Consider the following 25,163-nt stretch of genomic DNA (forward strand, 5'->3'; position numbering starts at 1 on the left):
GGCGGGGGGACCCAAGCGGGGTGAGGTGGGTGGAGCCTCCAGACGTCCCTAGGGGAGGCATGCTGGAGCAGGCTCCATCCACACAGTCCCGCGCCCCGTCCCTCCAACCCAAGCAAGATGCCCAAGGGAGCTGTCCTCGCAGATGGGCTCCCGGTGCCACCAGCGGCCCCCCACAGGACACACATTCTCACGAGGGTGCGATGCGCTACGAAGAGCTGCCCCCTCACCCCGAAAATCACTGATTGAGCCAGTGTCTGAGAGGGGACGCTTCGCCCCAGCTCCCCCTTCCTGAAGAGGTGTTCCTCCAACCATCCCGTAGGTGACATCTTTGGGGACCCAGGAGAGGATATCGCCCCCCCGAAAGGGACCACTCGAAGGCATATTCTCTTCTCTGTGGGAAATTGTCTCCACCCCAGGGCACCCTCGGATCCCCACAGATGCATTCTTCCAGAGTCACGTGTTCAAGCAAGAGGCTGGTCCTCATGGGAGTTTCCCCCTCAGAAAAACGTGTACCCACACACGGACCGCCTTGCTGGCCCGCCGCAGGGCAGAGTCCCTCCAGGCTTGTAGCCCTCCGGAGTCTCTCTGTCTCATGGTCAGGATTAAGGACTCAGGCCGGGTCAGGGTATATTTATAAGAGCGATTAGCTGGTAGCTGGGAAAGGGGCAGATGAGGCGATTCTTACTCCGCCCCCAATGCTCGCTCAGCTGAGGCCAGACCAGACGTGGTTCTCAGAGTTGGAGAGAACATCATCTGAGCCCTAGACAGAACGGGAAGGGTTTTCCTAGGGTCAGCCTGTAGCTGACCCAAGGTCTTGGAGGGCAGGGTCTCCGGACCAGAGCGACCTCTGCCGGACAACGGAGGCGACAACGAGGTCTGGGTCAGTGTGTCCTTGGTTGATGCTCATGTCTGCACCTTTGCCTGTGTGATTGTTCTCTGTCTTTCTGAATCTGTTCGTCAGAGCAGCCATCTCAATGGATCTCATTGCTTGCATTCGTCTCCGCCCACGGCTTGTATTTCTCTCCTGGGCGCGGCCGGGAAAGCCGTCCACGGCGCTGGCCTCGTGCTGCTGTCCACGGTGCTGAAATATGGATACCCCGAAGCAGAGGGCATGTGTGTGCACAGGGTCTTCCGGGAGGCAAAACACATCAACAGGATAAATATGACCCACAACCACCTTGGTTCAGCCCAGGCAAAATCTGGATTCTGTCAGAGTAGGTTCCTGAGGCCTCTGTGATACCACTGTTGCCCACAGAAAGGTAGAGAGGCAGGAGTTCCAGCTTGGGCTACACAGGGATATCTTTCCAGAAGGGAAGCATTACTTATCATTAATTTCCTTACTCAACATTTACTGAACACGCACTGTGTGCCAGTGTAGAATAGTATTTGGCAATATGGGATTTCAGCAAGAAAAGACACTAAAACCAAAACTAAACCAAACCAACCAACCAACACAAACAGCCCCTGTCTTTTGGCTGGAGAGAACCCAAGCAGATAAAAGTGTTTGCTCTGGAGCTGGAGAGATGCCTAACTCATCAAGAACACTGGCTGCTCTTTCAAGAGGACCTGGTTTGATTCCTAGCACCCATGTGATGGCTTATAACCATTCATAACTCCAGTACCAGGGAATCTGATATCTTCTGTTAGCCTTCTTGGGCAACAGGTACAGATAGGATGCACACACACACGCAGCCAAAACACCTATGCACACAATAGTTTAAATTTTATAGAAACAAGAATGCTTGCTTCTCTTGCAAAAGGGCCAGAGTTTGGCTCCCAGAACCCACAATGGGTATTTACAACAGCTTATAACTCCAGCTCCAGCTGATCAGAGACATCTGACCCCCTCAGGCACCTACAGTAAAGTGCACAGACATCCCCTCCCAAGGTACACTAAAAATAATTAAAATAAGTCTTGAAAAAAATTGCCTGCCTTACCCTGCTACAGAAGGAAGACACATTTCTGACAGTGGTGTCCATATTCTTCAAGGACGGAAGCATGTGCTCTAAGAACATGCATATGAACTATGAATCCAGCCAGAGACAATGCTCTGCGCACACATACATACACGTGTGCACACATACTCAGTCCATACGTGCACAAACCCTGCACATACACATACATCCTCCTCGAACACAGACGCAAGTATTTCCACATGCTTTGTGCACACTTCTCAGATAAAGACCCACCTGTTCTCCAAAACCACACACAGGAGTTGAGGAGACCTCAGAGGTTAAGCGAATGTACCACACTGGCAGAGGACCTGAGTGCAGTTCCCAGAATCCATGTCAGGCAGTTCATGACCCCAGCTAACGCCAGCTCCAGTTGACCTTATCAGAGGACTCAGACCAGTGACTACACTCACATCCACAGGTCCACGTGGACAAACACACACACACACAACACACATTTATGAATAATTTAAAATAGTAAAATATGAAAAAGGAAGAAAACTATGAATGCATAATCAGCAAAGAGAGTCATATACAACCTGTGTATATATTTGCAAATATCCAGCAGACAGACACACAATGTGCATAAGCACATGTGTATAAAACTCAGACCCTACAATCATACAAACACATATGTAGGAGGCACTTATCAAATGCAAATGCACTCAAAAGTACATACAAACATGCCAACATGCTCAGTTCCAAACCCATGGATGCTCAGTGTGCACAGTTCCCATCTGATACATAGACACGTTTTTCTCAACACAGCTCATACACAGGCTCATGACAGCTCACGCATGGCCTTCTTCCCCAGGCTGTTTCCCTCCACCTGGTTCTCCAGATTGAATTAAGTCAATTCTCTGAGATTGAGATCGTCACCTCCTGTACATACGTGCATCCCAGAACCCCGTACAGAGCATGTGTTTAATGAGTGTCTGTTGAATTCACAGAGAGAGTGCTAAAGGACACAGATTTACAGAGCCTAGCGAAAGGCAGAGAAAGCACCAGCATACACACAGAACTGCTTACCCAAGAGACGCTTACCCTCTCCACCAAACACAGAGAAGAGAGAGACACAGATTCGGGATCACCCACAGATCACACACACACACACACACACACACACGAGAGAGAGAGAGAGAGAGAGAGAGAGATCTTAAATTTTGTGGATATGTGGGCTGGAGAGATGGTTTAGTGGTTAAGTGGTCTGCTCTTCCAGAGGCCCTGAGTTCAGTTCCCAGCACCCACATGGTGGCTCAGGACCACCTACACTGGGATCTGCTCTCTCCTGTCATGCAGGCACACATGCAAATAAAGGGCTCATATGTACAAATAAACAAATCTTTTAAAAAAGAAAAAATTGTGGATATAAATATGTTAATGCACCAGTCCCCTGTTTGGGGACTTGAAGGCGGGGCTTTTGAATGCCCCGCCCCAGAACCAAACCACACCCCTTTCAGTTGCCGCTGTTTGCCGGCCTTGGCTCTGTGCTCCTGAGGTTTCTCAGCGGCCCCTGGACTCCAGCCTGCCAGCAGATGAGTGGCAGTGGGTAAGGCGGTGGGAATCTTGTCTTCCACACTTTTATCTTCTGCCCAGAAGCTTTTGGAACCTATGGCAGAACCCCAACACTGCCACAGCCCAGCTTGGTACTAAAGGTCCAGCCCTGGGTGGAAGCTCCTAAGCCGATTGTAAACCAAGAGAAGGTGACCGTGAAAGGAGTGAGTGGGGGATGGGGCTGGAGAAGGGGGAGAGGAGTCCTGGTAGGAAGAGGGGCTTAGAAGAGCTGAGGTGGTCCTGTTACTCTGAAGGAAGTTGGTAGCAGAGGGCAAACAGGGTGAGAGATTGGTTGCGTGTGTGGCTTAAACTGGGGGTGGTGTCTCAGCCTGAGGATTGAAAGCGATGTGTCTGGTGGGAGGGGATCTTGGGTGAGATCTCCTAGGTTCGCCAAGCCATTGGCTTTACTTGGCTTCCTCCTTGTTGCCCATCCTCTGTGCTGCCTGGCACTGATTTCTGGTGGGCACTCACCAGTGCCAACCTGAGCCTCCAGGACAGTGATACCTCATCCCTCCACATCAGCTGGCTCTTGTCTCCAGTGGACATGGCCCACAAAGGCCACTTCTGGGCCCTGCGACTCATCCTGGCACTGATCTTCTTGGTGGCCTGTGGAAGGGGCCACCTATTGCAAGCTGGGTTCTGGGGGCCCGCTGGGCTGGCAGCCAATGTGAGCACAGGCCAGCTGCACCTAGCAGGTGAGTATCCTATCTCGCTCCTAACAGCCACAGACCCCACAAGAAAGATCTTCCTTTCAAGAGGGGCATAGAGTAGCGATGAGGGTGGGCGGCTAGGGCTAGCGATGAATGCTGGTCTGTCAGACTTCTGGGTTCGGATCCCAAGTCCATACTTTGGTGTCTGTGTTGCCCTCAGTCAGTTCAGGGAACCTGGTAGAGTCTTAGGCACGGTGGTGCCTACCTGTAATGCCAGCACATAGAAGGTAGATGTAGGAGGATTAGTATTTCAGGGCCAGCCTCTGCTATCCAGGGAGCTGGGGCTCATGCCGGACTCCAGGAAACTCTGTCTCAAAATAAACAAATAGGAGCTGGGCAGTGGGGCTATAGTGACACACACCTTTGATTCCAGCACTCGGGAGGCAGAGACAGGCAGGTCTCTGAGTTCAAGGACAGCCTGGCCTACAGAGTGAGTTCCGGAACAGCCAGGGCTACACAGAGAAACCCTGTCTCAAAGGATCTAAATGAATGAATGTATGAACAAATGAATGAATGATAAACAAACAGCGATGATCAGATGGCTCAGTGAGTAAAAGGGACTGCTACCAAGGCCAACAATATGACTCAGATTCCTGGAACCCACATGGTGAAAGGAGAAAACCAGCTCCTGCAACTTGTCCTCTGACAGCCCCCACACACACACACACTGTGGCACATGCGCCACACACACAGTAACTACATTGGTCAAATATAACTTTAAATTAGAATAAATAGTGCTGAAGATATAGCTCAGTGGTAGAATGTGTTAACAGGTAGTAAAGAATAGCTCTAATGGAAATGTGCTGTAGAAACATAAACATTTACGCTGCCACCTAGAAACAAATATAATCTGGTTATTATGAGCGAAACACAGTTAATACTGTTGGAAGCTACATTTCTCAGAAAGTTTCTCCAGTAGTGGGAACTGAACCCAGGGCCCCTCACATGCCACTAAGCCACATTCCTAGCCCTATTCAGTGGCTTGTTTTTATTTGTAGCCAGGATTTCTTTAAGTTGACTGGCCTGGTCTCAGATTTGAGATCCCCCTGCCTCAGCCTCTCAAGTGTCTGGGATTACAGACCCATGCCACGCAGTTCAACTCAAGAGAAATCTCTTTAAGGTTTTTCTCTTTGGGGCAGCAACTGATAAAAGTTCCCGCTGTCAGGGCACCCTCGGCTCTCAGTCCCGCCACCTGACCCGAGGATCCAAGGCCCTGGTTCACAGACACGGTCAGTGCCAGAAGCTTGCTGCACGGCACAGATAGACAGAGAGGCAGCAGGCCCACGGAGCCTTCTAGAGAGCTGCGGGGCACCAAGCCCGGAGTGAGTACGCTGCCCTCTTTGGGCCTGTCCCCTGTCCTTTGCCTTACTTGCCCTAGCCTGGGGTCCTTAGCTCTCCCTGAGTTCCCTGCTGTTCCTGCCCTGTCTCTCCTGGTACAGATGTGAATTCTTCCTGGGACACCTTCAACGCGCCCTCCGCAATCGACTCCACCCGCTGCTGCTGAGGGTTCGCGGGACGCAGCATCTCTGCCCAGAGGTCTGCCAGATTTGGTAAGGGAGGCGGGAGTAGGGGTGGGGGAGGGGCGCCTCAGTTTGGGAAGGTAGAACGGGGAGAAGTCTGAGAATGACGGTATTTAAGACAAGGTGAAGGTGTGGCTCTGAGAGACAAGAAGTTCCCAAAGGTTCGGGCTTTTCACTCAAAGAGGAAGGAACGCCAGGAGCTGGTCACGATGACTAAGTTATCTGGGCTAGAGATGGCTCAGCCGCTCGGCCATTATGAGTGCTTTCTGCTCCTTCAGAGGACCAGAGTTCAGGTCCCAGCACCCACGTCAGGCTCACAGCCGTCTTAACTCCAGCTCCAGGGGACCCGGTTCAGAACTCCCCCAGGACCTAGTGTGCACACAGCAGACAAACACACATAATTAAAAATAATTTTAAGTCTGGTGGTGGCGACACACGGCTTCAATCCCACCGCTCAGGAGGCAGACACAGTGAACCCAAAAGGACCTCAAAGTCGGTACAGGCACCCCAAGACCAGGTTCTCAGTACAAAGATTTACTTGCCCCAGAGGGGAAAAGGGCAGCGAGTAAGAAACAAAGACAGGAGACAAGACGAGGAAGGAGGAAAGGGGAACAAGGAAGAGGGGAGGAAAAGGGCTGGGGAGATATTTACCCTGGAGGGACAAAGGACTGCCTCTGGATCCGGAGGAGGCAGATGTGGCTGGTAGGCAAATGGCGGTTTATAGAGAAAAAGGGATTCTAGTGTTAGGATAAGGTTGTTTGTTTTGATTGAACAGTTAATTATGTGAGCCAAAGGGGGCTTTTGATTGCAGGACTTCAGCACTTCAATAGCTGGATTTTGGTAGTCAGACTCGGGAGAAGGAAGTGGCCAAGTAAGGGAACAGATCTTGGTGGCTAGCTTTAGGAAAGTGAAGAGGGAGTGTGGGAAGGGCGAGGTCTGCTAGAGATGTGTTTGCCTCCTAGAGGAGCTCTGAGTTGGGGCCAGCCTGGTCTACACAGTGAGTTCCAGGGCAGCCAGGGCTACACAGAGAAACCCTGTCTCAGAAAAACACAAACAAAATCAACAAACCAACTCCATATATGTGGGTGGTAACAGGTGTAATGGTACAGACCTTAAGTCCCAGCACTCAGGACAGAGGCAGGTGCATCTCTGTGAGTTGAGGCCGCCCTGCTCTACAGAGTGAGTTCCAGGACAGCCAGGGCTACACAAAGAAACTCCATCTTGAACAAATTGTCCCCCATCAAAAAAATTATTTGGGGCTGGAGAGATGGCTCAGTGTGTAAGAGCACTGGCTACTCTTCCAGAGAACCCGGTTTCAACTCCCAGTACAAATATGGCAGCTCACAACTATCTGTAACTCCAGTTCCAGTGGATCTGACACCCTTTTAATAGACATACATGCAGGCAAAACACCAATGCACATAAAATAAATCATCTTGAAAAATAAAAGGGGTTGGGGCTGGAGAGATGATTTAGCAGTTAAGAGCGTTAGGGTCCGAAAATCCAAAACAATCCATGCAGGCCCATGCAAAGTAAGATCTTTATTTCAATTAGACAGCAAAAACTGGCCAGTCAGGGACAACAGCAGACTCAAGCGCTGACTGTGTCCTCCAGGTTCATCTTAGTAAATATTTAAGCAGATGACAATGACAAAGTTTTCTTGTAATGGAGCTGCTACTGATAGATTAGGGGCGAAGACCAGACTTGGAAGCTGGACTTCGACGGCGCCCTCCCCCACCAAGCCAGAACGCTATAGAGCTTTTAAGCTTGAAAACCACGAACACCTGTGGCAAGCTACAGTTACAATCTTCCATTAGTCAGAATCGTTTGTTGTTTTTTCATGCTTAGGAACAATCATTAATGTTTTGGAAAACAACAGAACAGGGAATTGGCTAGCCATCTGGAAAGCTCCCCTAGAGCCTAGGAGCTTGAACTTTTGATCAAAATGGAGTCTACAAACAAAATGGCAGTACTTAGGATAAGTCTCATTTGTTTGATCCCAACAAGAGTGCTCACTGCTCTTGCAGAAGATATGAGTTCAATTCTGAGCACCTGTATCAGGCTGTTTACAACCTCGCCTGTAACTTTTGCTCCAAGGAATCTGACACACACACACACACCTGTAAACAAATAAGTAAATAAATATAAACAAACTTCAAAGAGGAAGAGGTTTGTGGTGGTAGTGATGGTCTGTAACACACGTAGCTGGGAAAGAGGATCAGTTCAAGGTCATCCTTAAATACAAAATAACTTCTAGACTAGCTTCAGCTCTGTCACATAAAAACCAAAAAACAAACAACACAGTAAGCCTGGGAAGACATGAACTCTGCAAACATTGGGCCTTTGAGGCCAGGTCTTGGCCTGAGAGAGGGTCATCTTTCTTTAGAAGCCTGTTAGCTCCAAACCCTGAATCAGTGTTCCCTTCTCACATACCTAGGTTCACCACCTGCAAAGAAGATTTTACCTGTGGCCCAACTTGGCTGCAACCCTCTGGAAAGAGAGGCTGCGAGGCCAGCTGCCGTACCTACGGGGAGGTAAGGAACGGAGGGTGAGAGGAGGACCTGGGTCTTGAATAAGGTCTGGATTGCTGACATTTGACACTACCTGGGTTCCTGATGTCTTTCCATTTTAATTTAATCAGTTGCTATTTTTTAGATAGGGACTCTCTTCATAGCTCTTGCTATCCTGAAATTCACTACTTGTACCAGGCTGACCTTGAACTCTAAGATCTGCTTACCTCTGTCTCCCCTGTGCTGAGAGTAATCCCTCTAAAGGTGTGGGCTACCACATCTGGCTAATCTGTTTTTTAAAGATTTGTTTTTGTTCTGTGTGTGTGCTTTGCCTGCCTGCATGTGCTCCAGCTAAGTGCCTGGAGGTCAGTAGTGTGCTCTGCCCTAGGTTTGGAATTATGGTTGTGAACTACCACATGAGTGCCGGGAACCTAGGCTGGGTCCTCCATAAGAGCAGCCAGTGCTTTTCCCAGCTAAACCATCTCTGTAGCCAAGTACCTAGTCCTGTCTTGGCCTATCTGAACTCCTAGGCTCATACTCCATACTCCTTCCAAGTACTCTCAGCCAGCCTGGACCCCCTCTTTCCCTCCCTCCCCGGCTGACCACCCCCTCAAAGTAACGCCCAGACCTTCCCAGTGCTCAGTCCATGCCCTGGACCAGAACTCACCTGGTGACTCAGGTTCCACACTCTCGAACCCCGACCCATCCTTTCTCCTAGACCTTCGACAATGCCACAGACCTGTGTCACTCTGTTCTGGGTCAAGCCCTGCCGGTGGCGGCTCCCGGCTCCCATCACTGCCTCAACATCTCCATCTCTGCTCCACGAACTCGCCACCCTCGCTCCTGGATCTCCAATGCTGCAGGCAGTGGGAGCGGCAGCGGCAGCGGCGACAGCCCTGAGTAGATGTTTCACTCTCACCTCCCAAACGACGCCTCGGCATGTTGCCTAGACAGGCCTTTCTACCCGTTATCCTAGAAATGACCCAGCTCTCACTTACTTTGCTCTTTCTCGGGATAGTTACCAGCCTAGACCATGCTATAAGGTGTGGATGCTGCTTGGGGAAATGGTTGGGGAAAATTGCCAAAAATGATAGTAGTCTCAGAGGGGGAGAGGAAGGGAAGACAGAGAGACCAGCAATATGGCATAGCAGGCCAATCCCGACAACTTAGGTTCCATCTCCAGAATTCACATGTTAGCAAAAGACACAGATCCTGCAAGTTGTCCTCTTGACTTCCATGTTCGTTGTGGCACTTGTGTCCCTCTTCCCCATATAAGTAAATAAATGTAGTAACAGTTTCTGTTTTTGATTTATTGAGTCAGGGTCTCATTATGTAGCCCCAATTGATTATGTAGTCAGCATCTAGCACCATGTAGCACCACCACAACAGCACCAAAAAAAAAGGAGGGCTGGAGAGATGGCTCCGTGGTTAATGATGCTCTCCCAGAGGACCTGACTACACGGGCTCAAAACCACCCCTATCTCCTGTTGCAGCAGATCTGGTGCCCTCTTCTGGCTTCTTCGAGTACTGCATATATAAACGTGCACACAGGCATCTTTTTTTGAGACGGGGCTTCTCTGTGTTGCCCTGGCTGTCCTGGAACTCACTCTGTAGAGCAGGCTGGCTCGAAATCACAGAGATCCACCTGCCTCTGCCTCCTGCGTGATGGAAGTAAAGATATGAGCCACCGCCACCCAGTGCTAAATAAATCTTTTTAAAAGGCCAGAAGAGGGCATCGGATCCCCTGGCAACTGGAGTGAGAGATGGATTTGAGCCATACAGTGAGGTCAGATCTCAGCACCCACAGAGAGGAGGCCTTCACTGTCTCTAACTCCAGCTCCAGGGCTTTTACGGCCTTCAAAAGCACCTGCATTCACCCGTGCATACAACTATGTGTATATGCTCACACAAACCCAAAGATAATTTTAAAAAAGAAAAAAGAAAAGGAGGGCATGGTGGTACACACCTTTAATCTCAGCACTTGAGAGGCAGTGGCAGGTGGGTCACTGTGAGTTCAAGGCTAACCTGGTCTACATGGTGAGTTCCAGTAAAGTAGGGCTACAGTGAGACCTTGCTTTAAACAAAAAAAAAAAAAAACAAAAAAAAAAAAAAAAATCAAGCTACAGCATCTAGAAACTCGTGTTCTGTTTGATGAATCAGCTGCTAGCCATAGCTGTACTGCTATCGGCCCTAGGCCACAAAGCACACCATTCACTTCTTGAATGGCTTTAATTCCTGGCAAAGAGGGGCAGGTACACACACTGCTTCTAGAGGCTGCTCGCTGTCTCCAGACCTCGCTCCTGGAAGTATCTGTGGGGGGCCCGAGGGCGGCAGGCCTGAGGGCCCTGGCTGAAGTAGGACGTGATCCTTCCAGGTTGCTCAGGGTCCTCCTCAGGTGCGGAGTCCTCCCTGTGAGAGAGAGGAGTGACCCCAGCCACTTTCCACTGGGCTAAGCGAATGACCCCTCCGCTGTGCTCTCAGCTACGAACCAGGTGATGCCTTCTGCCTCCTTCTCCAGGATGGCCTGGGCTGTGCTCCAGCTGAAGCGGACGAACTGGGGGAAGCCGAACACAGGGTCCACGTGCTTCCTCAGCCAGGCTTTCGTTTTGGGATCTAGGGTGAGGGGGGCAATGACAGCACCCGAGCGGCAGGTGACACGCCAGTCACCGCAGCTCCTCTACTTTTCTTCCAGAGACCGAGTTCCACTGTGTAGTCCAGGCTGCCCACCCGTCTGCCTGCCTCTGCCTCCGGAGTGCTGAGATTAATGGTGTCTTTGGCTTCTCCTTGTGTATCAAGACACTTCCTAAGTTGCACAGGCAGGTGTGGTCCGGCCCCCACCCCGACCCTGTGTCCCACCAGTGCTCAAGAAGTTTTGGGAGCGCTTCTGAGACAGCTCCCTAAGCTACAAGGATAAGCTACCACACTGGGTTTTTTGTTTGAGACAGGGTCTTGTTCAGGTTAGCCTCAAACTTGTGATCCTATCCCCTCCTGCTGGGAGGATTTAAAAAGAAAAAGCCCCACAGTGCTGGGCCTAACTTTTTTTCCTCTTTGAAATTGTGCGGTGGGTGGAATGCAGGCCCTATGCACGGTGAGCTCACTCTGCCACTGAGCGCTGACTCCTCACCCTGGCCCGGCAGCGGCCGGCCTGGAGCTTTACCCTCCCCTAAAGGAGTCTCGTCATGGAGAGAGCATGAAGTGAATCCTTGGCCCACACTCCTTCTAGTTTTTTTAAATTTTACTATGTGTACATGTGTGTCTGTGTGTGTGTGAGTGCGGGTGCCCTGGCAGGCGATTGGATCCCCTGGACCTGGAGATACAGCAGCTGTGAGCTGCCCAGTGAGTGCTGGGAAGTGAACTCTGGTCCTCTGCAAGAGCAAGTGCTCGTAGCCACTGAACCAGCTCTCCAGCCCCCATTTTGCTTTTTAAAAATATTTTCTTTTGGGCTAGAGAGATGGTTAAGAGCAGTTAAGAGCACTGGGCGTTCAATTCCCAACGATCACACGGTGGCCCATAGCCATCTATAAGGAGGTCTGGTGCCCTCTTCTGGCCTGCAGGCATACATGCAGGCAGAATATAAACGTAATAAATAAATCTTAATATATATTTATGTACACACATACATTTTACATATATGTACCATGTGTTTTGCAGGCACCAGACATGTAAATGGGGCACAAAAATACAAGCTGGCAAAACATCGATACATGTAAAATGGGATTTTTTTGTTTGTTTGTTTGTTTGTTTTTTTGGTGGGGGGGATAGGGCCTCTCTCCATAGCCTTAGCTATTGCTGTGGAGCTCACTATGTAGACCAGGATCACCTCAAGTTCACAGAGATTCTGCTACCTCACCTCCTGAGTATTATAAAAAGAGTTTTTAAAAATTAGAGAAAAGAACAGCAAAGCTAGAGGCCAGCCTGGCCTACACACAAAGTTAAAGGCAAGCATATGCTGCAGGGGGTAAGGAGAGAGAAATGCAGTGGGCTGAAGGAGGAAAGGGAAGAAAGCTCATCCCAAGAGGGCCTGGATCACAACTCACCATTGGGATAGCCTGAGCCATAATCAGAGTCCAGATCCTGTAAACTCTCCACAAACTGCCAGTTCTTCACAGCCCGGTCCCGAGCCACCTGCAGGCAAGACAGTAGCTCAGAGCTGCCTTCCTCTTAGGAATCTTGCCTGCCCCTACACAAGGGAAATGCTGGAGTGAGCCCTGGCCAGCAGGATGCTAACCTTGGCAAAGATGCTGGCAGCACTGACCACAGGGAAGAGGGAGTCTGCTTTCGCCTTGACCGTCACCTCCAGCCCCGGAAAGCGCTGTTGTAGTCGGGCCTGGTATGTTTCTGGCATTCCTACAGTGTCCACAAATACCTGCCAGTGACGGAAACATGGGAGAAGAAATACAATCATTTAACAAACAGCAGGCAAAACAACTGTAAAATATGCAGACTCCTACTCTACTGAGGACTCCCAGGGCCTCACGTGCTACACAAATACTCCACTAAGCCACCAGCCCAATGCTATTTAATTGTATGTGTGTAGGTGTTTTACCCTGAATGGGGCAGGATTAAGTCTAGCTCAGTGGCAGAGTCCCCCAATAGGCAGACAGCTGTTTCATATACAGCACTGCCTAAAGCGGTGGTTCTCAACCTTCTGAGTGCTGCAACTCTTTAATACAGCTCCCCATGCTGGGGTGACCCCCAACCATAAGATTATTTCACTGCTACTTCGTAACTGTAATTCTGCTACTATTATGAATCATAATGTAAATGTCTGATACGAAGGAAATCCGATATATAATCTCCAAAGGGCTCGAGACACACGGGTTGACGAATGCTGGCCTAAAACAAGATATGCTTTCTCTAATCATGTTATTGCCTTTGAGCAATTAGTGGTCACTGTGTTTTCCTAGAGACTGAGGACAAGGCAGTGAGCACCCAACACGGGAATCCTTAAACTTGGGCTGGGGATATGGCTCAGGAGGTACAGTGTTTGTCTAGCATGCCCAAAGCCGGGGTTCCATCCCCAGGACCTCATTCCTAGCTTTGGTGGCACAGGCAAGTCATCCCAGCACTTGGAAGATGGAGGAGGCAGAGATCAGGATGCGAGGGACAGCACGCACGAGGGACAAGCCGTGGGAGTCAGTGGGCAACTCAGGAAGCCGGTTCTCCGTGGACTGAACGCAAGACTTTCAGGCGTTCTTAAATACCCACCGTGGTGCCGCGGTAAGCTCCGGTCCTACGGTGCAGGTGCAGGCGGCACTGCAACCGGCTACACTGACCCTCATTCTGATCCCATCTGTCTTGAGTAAGTATGCGCACTGGGTTACACATGTGTATTGGTGTGCCAGGGGGTAGGGGTTTTCCTCCACTGCTCTTCAAAAGCTGCTCTGGAGCCAGGCTACAGTAAACAGTTTTAAAGCCAGGGTGGCGGTGCAGAGGTAGCTGGATCTCTGTGAGTTCAAGTCCAGCCAGAGATACACAGTCAGACCCTGTCTCAACAACAAAACTAAACCAACAACTGGGATAAAATGTATAAGCTACCAAGTCAGGCCATATCCATCTGATTTCATTCATTCATTCATTCATTCATTCATTCATTCATTCATTCATTTATTTATTTTTAACAAGGCTAGAGAAATGGCTCAGGGGTTATGAACACTCTTTCAGAGGACCCAGGTTCAGTTCCCACCACCCAGACAGGAGCTCACAACTGTTGGTAACTCCAGTTCCAGGGAAGCCATACCGTCTTTTGGCCTCTGTGCACACCAGATACTCATCTGGTACACAGACACACATGCAGGCAAAACGCCCAAATATGACTAAACAAGAGAAAAAAAAATTAATTGACATTTATTTGTTGTACTGAGGGTGTGTATTTCCACAGCGTGCAGGAAGTAACAGAACAGCTTTTGGAAATCAGTTCTTTTTCTGCCACATGGAAGGATCAAACCCAGGTCAGGCCTCCCATCTCAACAGCCCCTGAAGTTTTCTTCTTCTTTTTATGGGGGTTGGGTGGGTGAGACAGGGTTTCTCTATGTAGCCCTGGCTGTCCTGGACTCACTTTGTAGACCAGGCTGGCCTACAACTCAGAGCTCCACCTGCCTCTGCCTCTTGAGTGCTGGGATTACAGGCGTGCACCACACCCAGCTATTTCTTTTCTTAAACAATCAATATACACTTTAATTTCTTTAAAAATTTTTATGTGTGGGTGTATTGCTTGAGGAGGCCAGAGGAGGGCATGGGATGCCCTGGAACAGGAGTTAGACTTTTATTATTATATTATTTTAATTATGTATACAATGTTCTGTCTGCATGTACATGACAGAAGAGGGCACCAGATCTCATTACAGATGGTTGTGAGCCACCATGTGGTTGCTGGGAACTGAACTCTGCCAGTGCTCTTAACCTCTGAGCCACTCTTTGGGCACTTCGAATCTAACCCAGAGCAGACCCTCTCATCTCTCTAGCTTTAGTTTGTTTGTTTGTTTTGTTTTGTTTTTTGAGGCAAGGTCTTTCACTAAACCCAGAGCTCACCAATTCAGCTGGATTGGCTAGCTAACAAAACCTCAACCAACATCCTTCCTGGCCCCTGGGCTGAAGGTTTGTGTCATTAAGCCTGGCTTTACATTTGGATGCTATGGACTCACACTCAGGTCTTCACACTTGTTTTGAACAGGGCCTCACTATGTCTGCCTGTCTGTCTGCAACACAGAATCCTGCCTGTCTCTACCTTCTGAGCGCAGGCCACCATGGCCTTTGTACTTATGCTTTTGCAACAGGCATGAGCCATGGACAGCATCTCTATATGCCCTGAAGTCCCACTTCACCCTCCTCCACTATCTCTAGCCTCCTGGGGTGGAAACCAGGACTTCACGCTAAGCTTCAATCTTCCAGAGCGCCTTCTATCAACAGCTCACCTGGGTGACACGCACACCCTGATCCAGTGCATACTGTATCAGCCCCGCAGCTGTATCGTGGGACAGGGAGTTCAGGTTGTACTTGACCCTGCGGTTAGAGACACGGGTTAGTCACACCGCCCAGCTGCAGCACAAGCCAGCCTGTGTCCGTTGCTCTTCGGCCACCCACTCTGGGGCCCCTCACCGCCCAAGCATGCTGGTAGAGATCAGGTTTGGAGACAGAACATCCAAAGCCCAACCCACAAAGTCTCCGTCCTCCTCCATTTTCGCAAAGAGCCTCTCCCGCTCGTTCTCCGTCAAGGTCTTTGAGTCTGAGAAGAAAGTTGAAAGAAAAGCGGAGAAGCTAGTTCTTTCGGTTCCTGCTTCCCCCACTGCCCTCCCGCACATACCCTGGCACCCCGCGTGCAAACTTTCAGCACAGCCTCACCTGCCACTTTCAGGGCCTCCAGGTCTGCCAGGCGGGACAGGGGGCAGTAACAGACGGCGTAGACCATGGGGCCTTGGGAGGAGGGAAGTCAAGATTTCTGAGAGCAGGGTTCCAACCAGTGAGCGCCTGAAAGCCACCTGCCTTGTTCCATCATCACCTAGGCCCAGGGCCATCCCACTATCACTCCCGAATCCCAAGGCCGTGCATGATCCCACTCCCATTCCGCTGCAACCTCTACCCTTGTCACCCCCGGCCCCGGGGCGCACCAAGCACAGGGCCCCGGCCCGCTTCATCAACGCCCAAGACGCACGGCTCCTTGAGGCATACGGCGGGTACAGGAGAGCTCAGGCGACAGCGGCCCGTATTGTCCCTCTCCAGCTCGGTGAGATCCATGCCGCCTCGGCGACAGCCAACAACTGTAGAAAACAATACTTGAGGCGCAGACCCCAGCGCGCGTTTTCCGAGAACACTGAAGCCGCTCTTGATGCTGACCAATCGGCGCGTGGGACCCGCCCCCGCCGCCCACGCCGGCGCGGTCGGCGTGGTCGTCGCTTCCGTGCTTTCTGCTGGGAATTGTAGTCTTCGAGGGCTACCACCAAGGGCGTGGTTTGAAATCCAGGGCGGGCGGGGTCACTTTGCAAGCTCCGCCCCGTGGCCTCTGGAGCCTGGCCCTCAGTGACTGAAGTATAAAGAGAAATTAAGATGTAGTTCAGTTGACTTTGTGTTTTTTTGTTTTCTTTTTTTTTTTTTTTGAGACGGCTTCTCATAAAGCCTAGGCTGATCTCTCTAGGCCTAGTATGACCTTCTACTCATAATCCTCCTGCCACCACCTCCCTGATGTTGGGATTACCAGCCCACGCTCATCTGAACTTTTTGGAAGTTTAAAAGGTCAGCTATCTTTGCACTGGCAGAACACTGGTCTCCTACCTGCCATTCAGGTTTGTACTGGCCACGGCTATGTCTCCCCACACCTTTTTTTTTTTTTTTTTTTTTTGCCACCTTTTCACTGTGTCCCCCTGGCTGGCCTAGAACTTGCTGTGTAGATTGACCTTGAACCACAGAGGTACACCTGCCTCTGCCTCACAGTGCCTCCTCACACATTTCCTATGCTCCTAGTACCAGGTGTCCCATACTCCTCGGGGCTTAGGCCTTCTGATTTCCTCAAAGCCTCTCTGGTTAATAGCTCTCAGGGACACTGCTGCCTCCAGGACCTGTTCCATGCCATCTTGCTGAAGGAAAGCCTTCTCTACCACCGGTCATGCAGGCTTCTCCCTGCCCTCTCCCCATCCCCCACTCCTCCCCTGCTTCTGATAGCGTAGGGAAGCCCACATCTCCCAGACCCCTCTGCTCCTCCAACCACACTCCTCTGTTGTTTTCTTGGTCAATGAGACACATGTCCTTTTGTGTGGAATCTTGTTTCTCATCAAAGTCATGGCTGCCCTCTAAGTCCTGGTTCCTCTATCACCTGCCTCTTTTGTGCTACCATCTTCAACCCTTTCCTTTTCTGTTGTTTTTTTTTTTTTTAAGACAGGATCTCAAGTAGCCTTAAATGGCCTTGACCTTGCTATGTAGCCCAGGTTGATTTTGAACTCTTGATTCTCCTGCCTCTGCCTTGAATCACAGGCCTGAACCTTCCACAGGGCTCACCCCCACCAGCCTTTCCTGCCTTCTTCCTGGCTGTCAGGCTCCTGGGTGTGAGATCAGCTGCTTGCTCCCCAAGCTGCAGCCTTTGGACCCCAGTACTCACCTCAAACCAGCCACCACCACCTCCCGGCCCACTGCCTCCCTGCCCACTCCTGGATCTGCTAGCCAGTCTGACCAGCTTCTCTATTGACTGCCTCCTCCTCTATGGCTCACCTCTGCTCAGGCCCTCCAGTTGCAGTCTGTCCGGGAGCAAGATGAACAATCCTGTTGCCGGCATGGCCTCATCTGGAACAGGTTCTCTCGGTCCATGAACATGGGGACTGGTGCTGTGCGCAGCACCTGACGGCTGCGTCCTTGTTTACCCAGATGGCAAAAACAACGCCACTTCCCCCACGGGCCTAGAAATGAGTCTTCCACTACTGCAGATGGAGGGTGGACATGAAAACCCAGGTGGGGGAATTAACCCCTTAACCAGGGATTTGTCCAGGGAGGGACAAAGATAAGGAGCATAATAGCGTAGTGAGAACTGTGCCTCTGTGCAGGAGGTCTAGGGAGAGCAAGCCGCTCTTTCAAACCGACACAGTTTGCCACAGCTACAAACCGACCCCTCTAATCTCTGCTAGCCGGCTCAGCTGGGAGTGTGGACTCCTGGTCCTGCACACCTGACATCCAAAGTTGACTCTTGTCCTCAGGGACTTGATCATGGGCCTACCTAGCAGGCCCAGTGGCGCCTGAGTAGCAGGGCTGACAGATGGGAAGTTAAATGATATAATTGACATAATGGATGTACTTAAAGCCCCTGGTGCTGTGCTAACTTGTAGCAACAAAGTAATTTGTATGCTTAGGAGCAGCTACAAGTTGTTTTGTTTTTGTTTTTTTCTTTAAATGTAAAGAGACTATTTAACTCAGGGCCTCACACACCTAGTCATGTGCTCTACTGCCACTGACCTACCCATTCACAGGACTCCTTTCTTTCTTTCCTTTTTTTTTTTTTTTTTTCCAAGACAGGATTTCTCTGTGTAGCCTTGGCTGTCCTGAACTCACTTTGTAGACCAGGCTGGCCTCCAACTCACAGCAATCCTCCTGCCTCTACCTCCCAGAGGGAGGCGTGAGCCACCATGCCTGTATGGCTCCTTTTTGTTTGTTTGTTTGCTTAATTTATTACAATTTATTCACTTTGTATCCCCCTCTCTTGTTTTTTAAAAACAAAATAACAACAAAACCCCAGAGCCTCATCTCTCCCAAGCTGGCTTCCAATTTCTTTGATGACTTTGACTTCGGATCGACTGAGTCCTCCTCCTCCCAAATGCTAGGTGTGCAATGCTAGTGACGTATGCAGTTCTGGGGGAGGGTCCACGCATGCTGGGCCAAGAGTGCAACCCCAACCCTTATCAGAGCTCTTTCTGCCTAGAGGAACTCAAAGCTGGGGCCTCACACCCTTCTTCAGCAGGTCTTTGCAAAATGACACCTACCTTTACCCATTCTTCCCTTAGGCCTCTGGGCCTCTGTGCTTGCTGTTCCCTCTCGCTGGGACACTGACTCCCAGTCTTTGCAATTTTCACTCTGCTAGTCATTCCAGCTGTATTGCTCACTACCGTCTTCACCACACCTTTGCTGGCTTCTCAAGCTGACTGGACAGTTTCTCTGTCTCCACCCCGTCTCCACCCCTCCTAACGCTAGGTTTTATAGGTTGTTTATTGTCTCCTCTCCCGACAACGGACTGCCAGTGTATATTACCAGAGCAAGATGCGGAGAACAAAAGGTGATGCTCTGTTGGGGCATAGCAGTAAAATTTCAGTAAAGTTGAAACAAAACAAAACAAAAACAACTCAGAGATGAGAAACCAGCACTTTCAGAAAAAAGTGGCCAGTCCCTGGGGACATCGCCAGTGCTGAGCTGAGCAGAGATTTGAACGCAGCCAAAGAGGGTCTGTTTGTAGCGGGCTGGCCAAGGGAGGCCTTTGGAGGCTTTCCAAATCCTTACTCCCACCACCTGCTGGTTTACCCTTTCGCCTCAGCTGCTCCCAGGTGTCACCTTCACCCAGCTGGCCAAAGTACTGGTAGTCCGGGTAGATCTGGGCAAGGGACACCAGACCTGAGAGCACCAGTGCTGGCAGCAGCAGAGCCAGGCGGCTCCGGGCCATGCCCGGACTCCAACCGACCCCAGCGCGCTCCCGGGGCCAGGCCCGCGCGGACCCCACAGCACAGACAATCCCGGCGTCCCTAAGGGCACACCCCAGCCAACCCTTGTGCAAGCACGTGGACCGGCCCCGCGGTCCCCCTCTGCAGGCACAATGGATCCGACCGCGGCGCTGTCCCGCCCACCTCCCCGCTCACTGCACAGTGTGGTTTGGACCGAGCATAAAAGGCTCGTGGGCCTAGAGCTCTTTTGGCTCTGAGGTCTCTGTTCTGTTTCCTGTGGAGTCTGGTCTTCCGCGTGTCCAGCTCGCGTCCACGCAGGTATGGAAACCCAGAATGCACAACAGCGGGAAGAGCCCACTGGTGTGGTTCTGGCCCTATCTCTACCTCCCTGATGGCAGCCTTTGTTTTTCATGCTCTATGGTGGCCGCCTTTGTCCTTGCGTGGTGGAAAACAAGGCCCAATTCCTGGCTTGCAGGCCGGATTGCTGAGCTCGTTCCCTCGCTCTTGGCCTAGCCATCCAGTCCTGGAGCTAGGGGCTCGCGTCCCCCTCCCTTCCCTCGGACTGACTCCATAATTGGGGTAGCAGCGGTGACCCCATCACTCGTGCCTGTTTGGGGGGGCGGGACTCCAGAGGCCTTGCAGACCTGGTACTAGGAGGGTGAATATTAGTTCTGCTTCTTGCGTCCCTCGGATTCAGTGTCTAGGCTCAGCCCCAAGGGTGACCTTGGGAAGGCAAGACAAAGGGTCTGACAAGCTTTGCGTGGGTCTCTGCTTCCAGTCATGGCCTCCGGCGACGCGCAGATCGGAAAGCCGGCCCCTGACTTCACGGCCACCGCGGTGGTGGATGGCGCCTTCAAGGAAATCAAGCTTTCTGACTACAGAGGTGAGGCCGCCGGAGGGGGACCAGGAGGGGGGGACCAGGAGGGGACCGAGGCCACGTCTGGAACTAACTTCTCTCCGTTCGGCTCTTCCCTAGGGAAGTACGTGGTCCTCTTTTTCTATCCCCTGGACTTCACTTTCGTGTGCCCCACGGAGATCATCGCTTTTAGCAACCATGCCGAGGACTTCCGAAAGCTGGGCTGCGAGGTGCTCGGGGTGTCTGTGGACTCGCAGTTCACCCACCTGGCGTGGTATGGGGCTTGGGGGGGGGGGGCAGAGAGGATGAGGAAAGCACAAATTCAGGACACCACGCCCTTACTGACAGTAACGCACTTGGCACAAGTTGGAAGGCACAGGAGACTGCAGATGCTTCGAGTTCTCAGGAGACAGGCTGCCTTGCCATATTTCCTGGGAGGGAAAACACTAGTTCCCAAGTCTTAATGGGTTATGATGCTAGACCAGAACTAGATAATGGCGGGACACCCCCCCCCCTTTCAGAACTAGCTCAGTTCCAAGCCTCAGGCTCTGTCACTGCCGCTGGCTAACTTTAATGTAGGAGTCCCCACAGCCCGGTACTGGGGCCACGGAGACAAGTGGAGCCATTCCAAGTCGGAGCTTTGTCTGGGCCACCCTCCCAGCTTCACCGCCATCCCCAGGGTGTGGTGGGTGGGGTGGCCCAGCCTTGTTTTAAGCCTTTATCTCTTGCTTCCAGTACCCCCACTCCAGCCTTTATCACACTGGAGGCCCCAGGGGAGAATTCTGCTGTCCTGGGCATCCTGCCACAACCCTGTCTCTCACCCTCAGGATCAACACCCCACGGAAGGAGGGAGGCCTGGGCCCCCTGAACATCCCCCTGCTTGCTGATGTGACAAAAAGCTTGTCCCAGAATTACGGCGTTTTGAAAAATGATGAGGGCATTGCTTACAGGTACAGTGGGGACCTCAGCCCAGCCCCTGAGACACCTACCTCCAGGCTAAAGGGGCCGACCACTGTGGTGGTGGGTGGGTGTTCCTGACCCTGGGGCGTCTCCCAGCTCCTCACTGTGGACCTTCCCATCTTCAGGGGCCTCTTTATCATCGATGCCAAGGGTATCCTTCGCCAGATCACAATCAATGACCTCCCTGTGGGACGATCTGTGGATGAGGCTCTCCGCCTAGTCCAGGCCTTTCAGTACACAGATGAGCATGGGGAAGGTGAGTGGATATTCACAAATGGGAGCCCTCCTCTGCATTTGGCCCAGCATGCAGGCGCTAACTGTCTGCGCTCACATCTTTGAGGGATAGATGTTAAAGCCCCATACAAGGGCTGAAGAAATGGTTCAGCAGCTGTTCTTCCAGAGGGCCAGGGCTGGATTCCCAGCATCTACATGGTGGCTCATAAGCATCTATAATTCCAGTCTTGGGATCTGGTGCCCTTTTTTGCCCTCCTGTACTAGAAAACCACATGGTACATGGATAAACATACATGATGGGCTGGACAGTTGGCTCAGTGGTTAAGGGTTCTAGTCCCAGCACCCACATCAATGCTCACCTCTTCGGGCACCAAGCACATGTATGGTGCACAGACAGCACAAAATTAAAAATAAATAAAAAGACTGTTATCAAGATAGGTTCTTAGGTCCTGATGGTAGAAGTGATCAAATGGATAGAATATAGTATTGTGGCACACACCTTTAAACACACACACACACACACACACACACACACAAAACAAACACATAAAATTAAAAAAATAAAAAGCCCCATACAGAATTCAGTTCTTTGCTTGCAGGGAATGTCTAGGATAGGGCAGGGGTCAGGGTACACAGTATACAAAGGTAAAGAGTTGGGAGCTGATAGAGGTCTACAGAAGGTATTTGAGCTAGGTATGCTGACTCATGCTTGTCATCTCAATACTGGGAAGACGGAGGCAAGAGGAAGGCTGAAACAGGGTCAGGGCCAGCCTGTGATATAGAATGAGACCTTTTCTTCAACAGCAACAACAAAAACAAAATGATTTTTAAAAGTGCATTAATAGGCTTACCCACAGGATTTCAGGCAGAATTTGACTTAGTTTGTAGGGTGCTGGCTTGCCATTCATATGTCCCTGAGTTTAGTCTCCAGGACAGCGTGAAACTGGGCATGGTGGTGCACACCTGTAACCCCAGCACTACGTGAGGAAAGTCAGAGTTTCAGGGTCATCCGAAACTACATGAGGACCTAGCTCAGTCAATCAAACAATCAATAGAAAAAATAAAAGAAAAAGAAAAAAAAGGGTATTTAAGAAGCATCCCAAGAGTCTTATGGAAGAAGAAGGGGATAGAAGGACATGGAGGGGACAGGAGCTCCACAAGGAGACCCAAAAAAGCCAAAAAAGCCTGAGCCCAGTGCCCAGGACTCAGAGAGAGAACCTAGACCCCCTGCTCAGATGTAGCCAATTGGCAGTTCAGTCTCCATGTGGGTTCCTGAGTAAGGGAAGCAAGGGCTGCCTCTGTCATGAACTCGGTTGCCTGCTCTTTGATCACTTCCCCCTGGCAATATGGCCTTGATGAGACTTAACAGGCAATGGGCAGATGGCAATAGGGGAGAACTCCCCCTTTCAGTGGACTGGGAGAAGGGGATAAGGGGAAGAGGGAAGGAGAGTGGTACTGGGAGGAGTTGGGGGCCCTACAATTGGGATATAAGATGAATAAATTGTTAAAAAAAAAAAAAAGGAAGAGGAAGCATCCCAAGTTATTCTTAGTTAGGTTAGAGTCTACACCTCCCCTGTTTTTATTTTATCTTTTAAGAAAGGGCTTCAGTATGCATGTTGGCCAGTAGATAGCTGTGTAGAGTGAGGTGGCCTTGTATTCAGAGAGATCTGCCTCCCTCTACCTCCCCGGTGCTAGGATTAAAGGCACAAGATACTGTGCTCCCCTCTGTTAAAAATTCTTTGTGTAGGTGTGTATGCTAGGGATCAAAGCAAAGCCTCAAACATACACAAGTGTTTTCTCACTGAGCCATACCTCCAGCCCAGTCTCTGCACCTGCTCGCGTGGAAGGGGACACTGACCACAGGTGCAAAGCTTAGCAGGGTTAAGGTTGACAGAGGGTGAACTGAAGAGGGTGTGTGATCTCAGCACTTAGGAGGAGAGCAGGGGGGTCTCCAGGCCAGCCTGGGCTAAGTGTGGTGGAACACGCCTGTAGGCCCAGCACACAGGCTGCAGAGGAAGGAGGACCAGTGCATGTTTGGGGCTAGCCTGATTTAGAGAAAGTTGTAGGTCAGCCAGAACTCCCCGCTTGCTTTATTTTATTTATTTATTTATTTATTTGTTTGTTTATTTCCGTTTTTCAAGACAGGATTACTCACTTTGTAGACCATGCTGGCCTTGAACTCACAGAGATCTGCTTCTGACCCTTGGATTGCAGGCATTCGCCACCTAGCTCAGAAAACCCTTAAAAAAAAAAAAAAAAAAGGCTGAGCCACAGCTGGGCATAGAATGCTTGCCTGGCTTGGACAAGACCGAAGGCTCAAATTCTAGGTAAAATAAAGAGAAAGAATTTGGAGCTGGGCGTGGTGATATGCATCTGTGATCCCAGCAGTTAGAAGGCTAAGATAGGACCACCATGGGTTCAAGGCCAGCCTGGGATCCATGGAACAGAAAAATGTCAGCTAGAGAACTGAGCGAAGGCTTCTGTCCAATGCAGTCCGGAACCCTGGCCTTTGCTTCCAGTCTTTCATTGTGCAGTCTGGGCTCTTATATGGACTGTTTGTCCCCGACCTTGATGGTGGAGCTGAGCCTCACGTGTTCATCCTTGTGTGTTTTTCTAGTCTGTCCTGCTGGCTGGAAGCCCGGCAGTGACACCATCAAGCCCAATGTGGATGACAGCAAGGAATACTTCTCCAAGCACAACTGAGACGGCGAAACGCCTGTGAGCCTCAAGTCTTGGCTCTCGCCTGTGCCCCTGCCTGGATCTCCTGTGCTGGCCCGGAAAAGGCCAGGCCTTCCTCCACACACTGTGAAGGGGCTGGAGGCCGGGCCAAGGCTAGCTCATTACCCACCCACCCCTGCCCTGAGCCCACCCAGCTGTGTGCAGGTCCAGGGAAACCAATAAAGTATTAGGGACAGTGTAAGTCTGGTGGTGTGCTAGGTAGCAGTTGACGCCAGTCGTCTTCACACTTTTGCTCCTGCTATTCACCCTGTAATTACTTCTCTTCACCACCAGGTGGAGGCATTATCGCATTCACTATTCAGTGCTCTATTACTCCATGGCCTGAGAGTGGTGGGACATGATGGGTGGGGGGACACGGAGGGCGACAACACCAAATAAGTAATGAGGCTAGAGAGATGGTTTAGCAGTTAAGAGCAGCTGCTGCTCTTGCAGAAGACCCTCGTTCCATTCCCAGCACTTACGTGGTGGCTTACAACCTTCCTTAACTCCAGTTCCAACACCCTTTTCTTGTCCTGCCGCACCAGGCGTGCACAATTCCACAGGCAGAACAGGTACAGACATAAAATATCTTTTCAAACAAGCAACCAAAATAGTGGTCGGCAGTTTACTTCCCCTGGACCCTGTCTCTCTAGACTAGGCCCACATCTTGCCATCAGCCATAAGACTTTTTTGTTGTTGTTATTTTTTTCCAGACAGGGTTTTTCCTCTAGACACTCTTGTAGCTTTGGCTGTCCTGGAACTCACTCTCTAGACCAGGCTGGCCTCGAACTCAGAGATCTCCTGCCTCTGCCTTCCAAGTGCTGGGATTAAAGGTGTGAGCCACCACTGCCCAGCCATAAAACACTTTTTAACAGCTATGATCGTCACAGAGTCTCCTCATTGGGTGGGAATAAAAACTAACATCACCATGTGAGTTCGCGGATGTGAAGTTCTAGGTTCTGGCCCATTTCCTTCCAGTACTTTGGGCATGAGAGTGAGACCAAGGTTCTGAGCCAGCAGGG

General features: G+C 50.8%; 4 protein-coding genes across 4 annotated transcripts; 2 read left to right on the forward strand and 2 right to left on the reverse strand.

Annotated features, from left to right (window-relative positions):
- Positions 1 to 1,474: 1,474 nt before the first annotated feature.
- Positions 1,475 to 9,151, forward strand: Rtbdn (retbindin). The gene is made up of 5 exons (XM_055621599.1): positions 1,475 to 4,202; positions 5,383 to 5,539; positions 5,657 to 5,767; positions 8,175 to 8,271; positions 8,966 to 9,151. Exons 1-5 carry the CDS (start codon positions 4,052 to 4,054, stop codon positions 9,149 to 9,151), a joined length of 702 nt encoding a protein of 233 aa, XP_055477574.1. The 5' UTR covers positions 1,475 to 4,051.
- A 1,306-nt stretch (positions 9,152 to 10,457) lies between these two features.
- On the reverse strand, positions 10,458 to 16,155 carry Rnaseh2a (ribonuclease H2 subunit A). Its single transcript, XM_055621598.1, has 8 exons — positions 15,855 to 16,155; positions 15,589 to 15,660; positions 15,346 to 15,472; positions 15,162 to 15,249; positions 12,476 to 12,613; positions 12,285 to 12,372; positions 10,737 to 10,860; positions 10,458 to 10,656 (listed from the first exon to the last, which is right to left on the reverse strand). The coding sequence occupies exons 1-8, from the start codon at positions 15,979 to 15,981 to the stop codon at positions 10,515 to 10,517; spliced, it is 906 nt and encodes a 301-aa protein (XP_055477573.1). The 5' UTR covers positions 15,982 to 16,155; the 3' UTR covers positions 10,458 to 10,514.
- A 34-nt stretch (positions 16,156 to 16,189) lies between these two features.
- On the reverse strand, positions 16,190 to 19,397 carry Thsd8 (thrombospondin type 1 domain containing 8). Its single transcript, XM_055621601.1, has 3 exons — positions 19,225 to 19,397; positions 17,446 to 17,648; positions 16,190 to 16,267 (listed from the first exon to the last, which is right to left on the reverse strand). Exons 1-2 carry the CDS (start codon positions 19,373 to 19,375, stop codon positions 17,452 to 17,454), a joined length of 348 nt encoding a protein of 115 aa, XP_055477576.1. The 5' UTR covers positions 19,376 to 19,397; the 3' UTR covers positions 16,190 to 16,267; positions 17,446 to 17,451.
- A 167-nt stretch (positions 19,398 to 19,564) lies between these two features.
- Positions 19,565 to 24,343, forward strand: Prdx2 (peroxiredoxin 2). Its single transcript, XM_055621600.1, has 6 exons — positions 19,565 to 19,691; positions 20,152 to 20,256; positions 20,350 to 20,503; positions 21,057 to 21,179; positions 21,315 to 21,445; positions 24,041 to 24,343. The coding sequence occupies exons 2-6, from the start codon at positions 20,154 to 20,156 to the stop codon at positions 24,124 to 24,126; spliced, it is 597 nt and encodes a 198-aa protein (XP_055477575.1). The 5' UTR covers positions 19,565 to 19,691; positions 20,152 to 20,153; the 3' UTR covers positions 24,127 to 24,343.
- The last annotated feature ends 820 nt before the right edge of the window (positions 24,344 to 25,163 follow it).

The sequence above is a fragment of the Psammomys obesus genome, unplaced genomic scaffold, assembly GCF_907164565.1.
Source record: "Psammomys obesus unplaced genomic scaffold, mPsaObe1.curated_primary_1811, whole genome shotgun sequence".
Taxonomy (NCBI): domain Eukaryota; kingdom Metazoa; phylum Chordata; class Mammalia; order Rodentia; family Muridae; genus Psammomys; species Psammomys obesus.

Coding starts and splice junctions, on each gene's coding strand:
- Rtbdn (XM_055621599.1), top strand. CDS start 4,052: ATGGCCCACAAAGGCCACTTCTGGGCCCTGCGACTCATCCTGGCACTG. Junction 5,540..5,656: donor TGCGGGGCACCAAGCCCGGA/GTGAGTACGCTG, acceptor CTCCTGGTACAG/ATGTGAATTCTTCCTGGGAC. Junction 8,272..8,965: donor GCTGCCGTACCTACGGGGAG/GTAAGGAACGGA, acceptor CCTTTCTCCTAG/ACCTTCGACAATGCCACAGA.
- Prdx2 (XM_055621600.1), top strand. CDS start 20,154: ATGGCCTCCGGCGACGCGCAGATCGGAAAGCCGGCCCCTGACTTCACG. Junction 20,504..21,056: donor CAGTTCACCCACCTGGCGTG/GTATGGGGCTTG, acceptor TCTCACCCTCAG/GATCAACACCCCACGGAAGG. Junction 21,180..21,314: donor GATGAGGGCATTGCTTACAG/GTACAGTGGGGA, acceptor TCCCATCTTCAG/GGGCCTCTTTATCATCGATG.
- Rnaseh2a (XM_055621598.1), bottom strand. CDS start 15,981: ATGGATCTCACCGAGCTGGAGAGGGACAATACGGGCCGCTGTCGCCTG. Junction 12,614..15,161: donor AGGGTGTGCGTGTCACCCAG/GTGAGCTGTTGA, acceptor CGTCACTGGCAG/GTATTTGTGGACACTGTAGG. Junction 10,861..12,284: donor TGGCTCAGGCTATCCCAATG/GTGAGTTGTGAT, acceptor CCCTCACCCTAG/ATCCCAAAACGAAAGCCTGG.
- Thsd8 (XM_055621601.1), bottom strand. CDS start 19,375: ATGGCCCGGAGCCGCCTGGCTCTGCTGCTGCCAGCACTGGTGCTCTCA. Junction 17,649..19,224: donor GCGAAAGGGTAAACCAGCAG/GTGGTGGGAGTA, acceptor CATCTGCAGTAG/TGGAAGACTCATTTCTAGGC.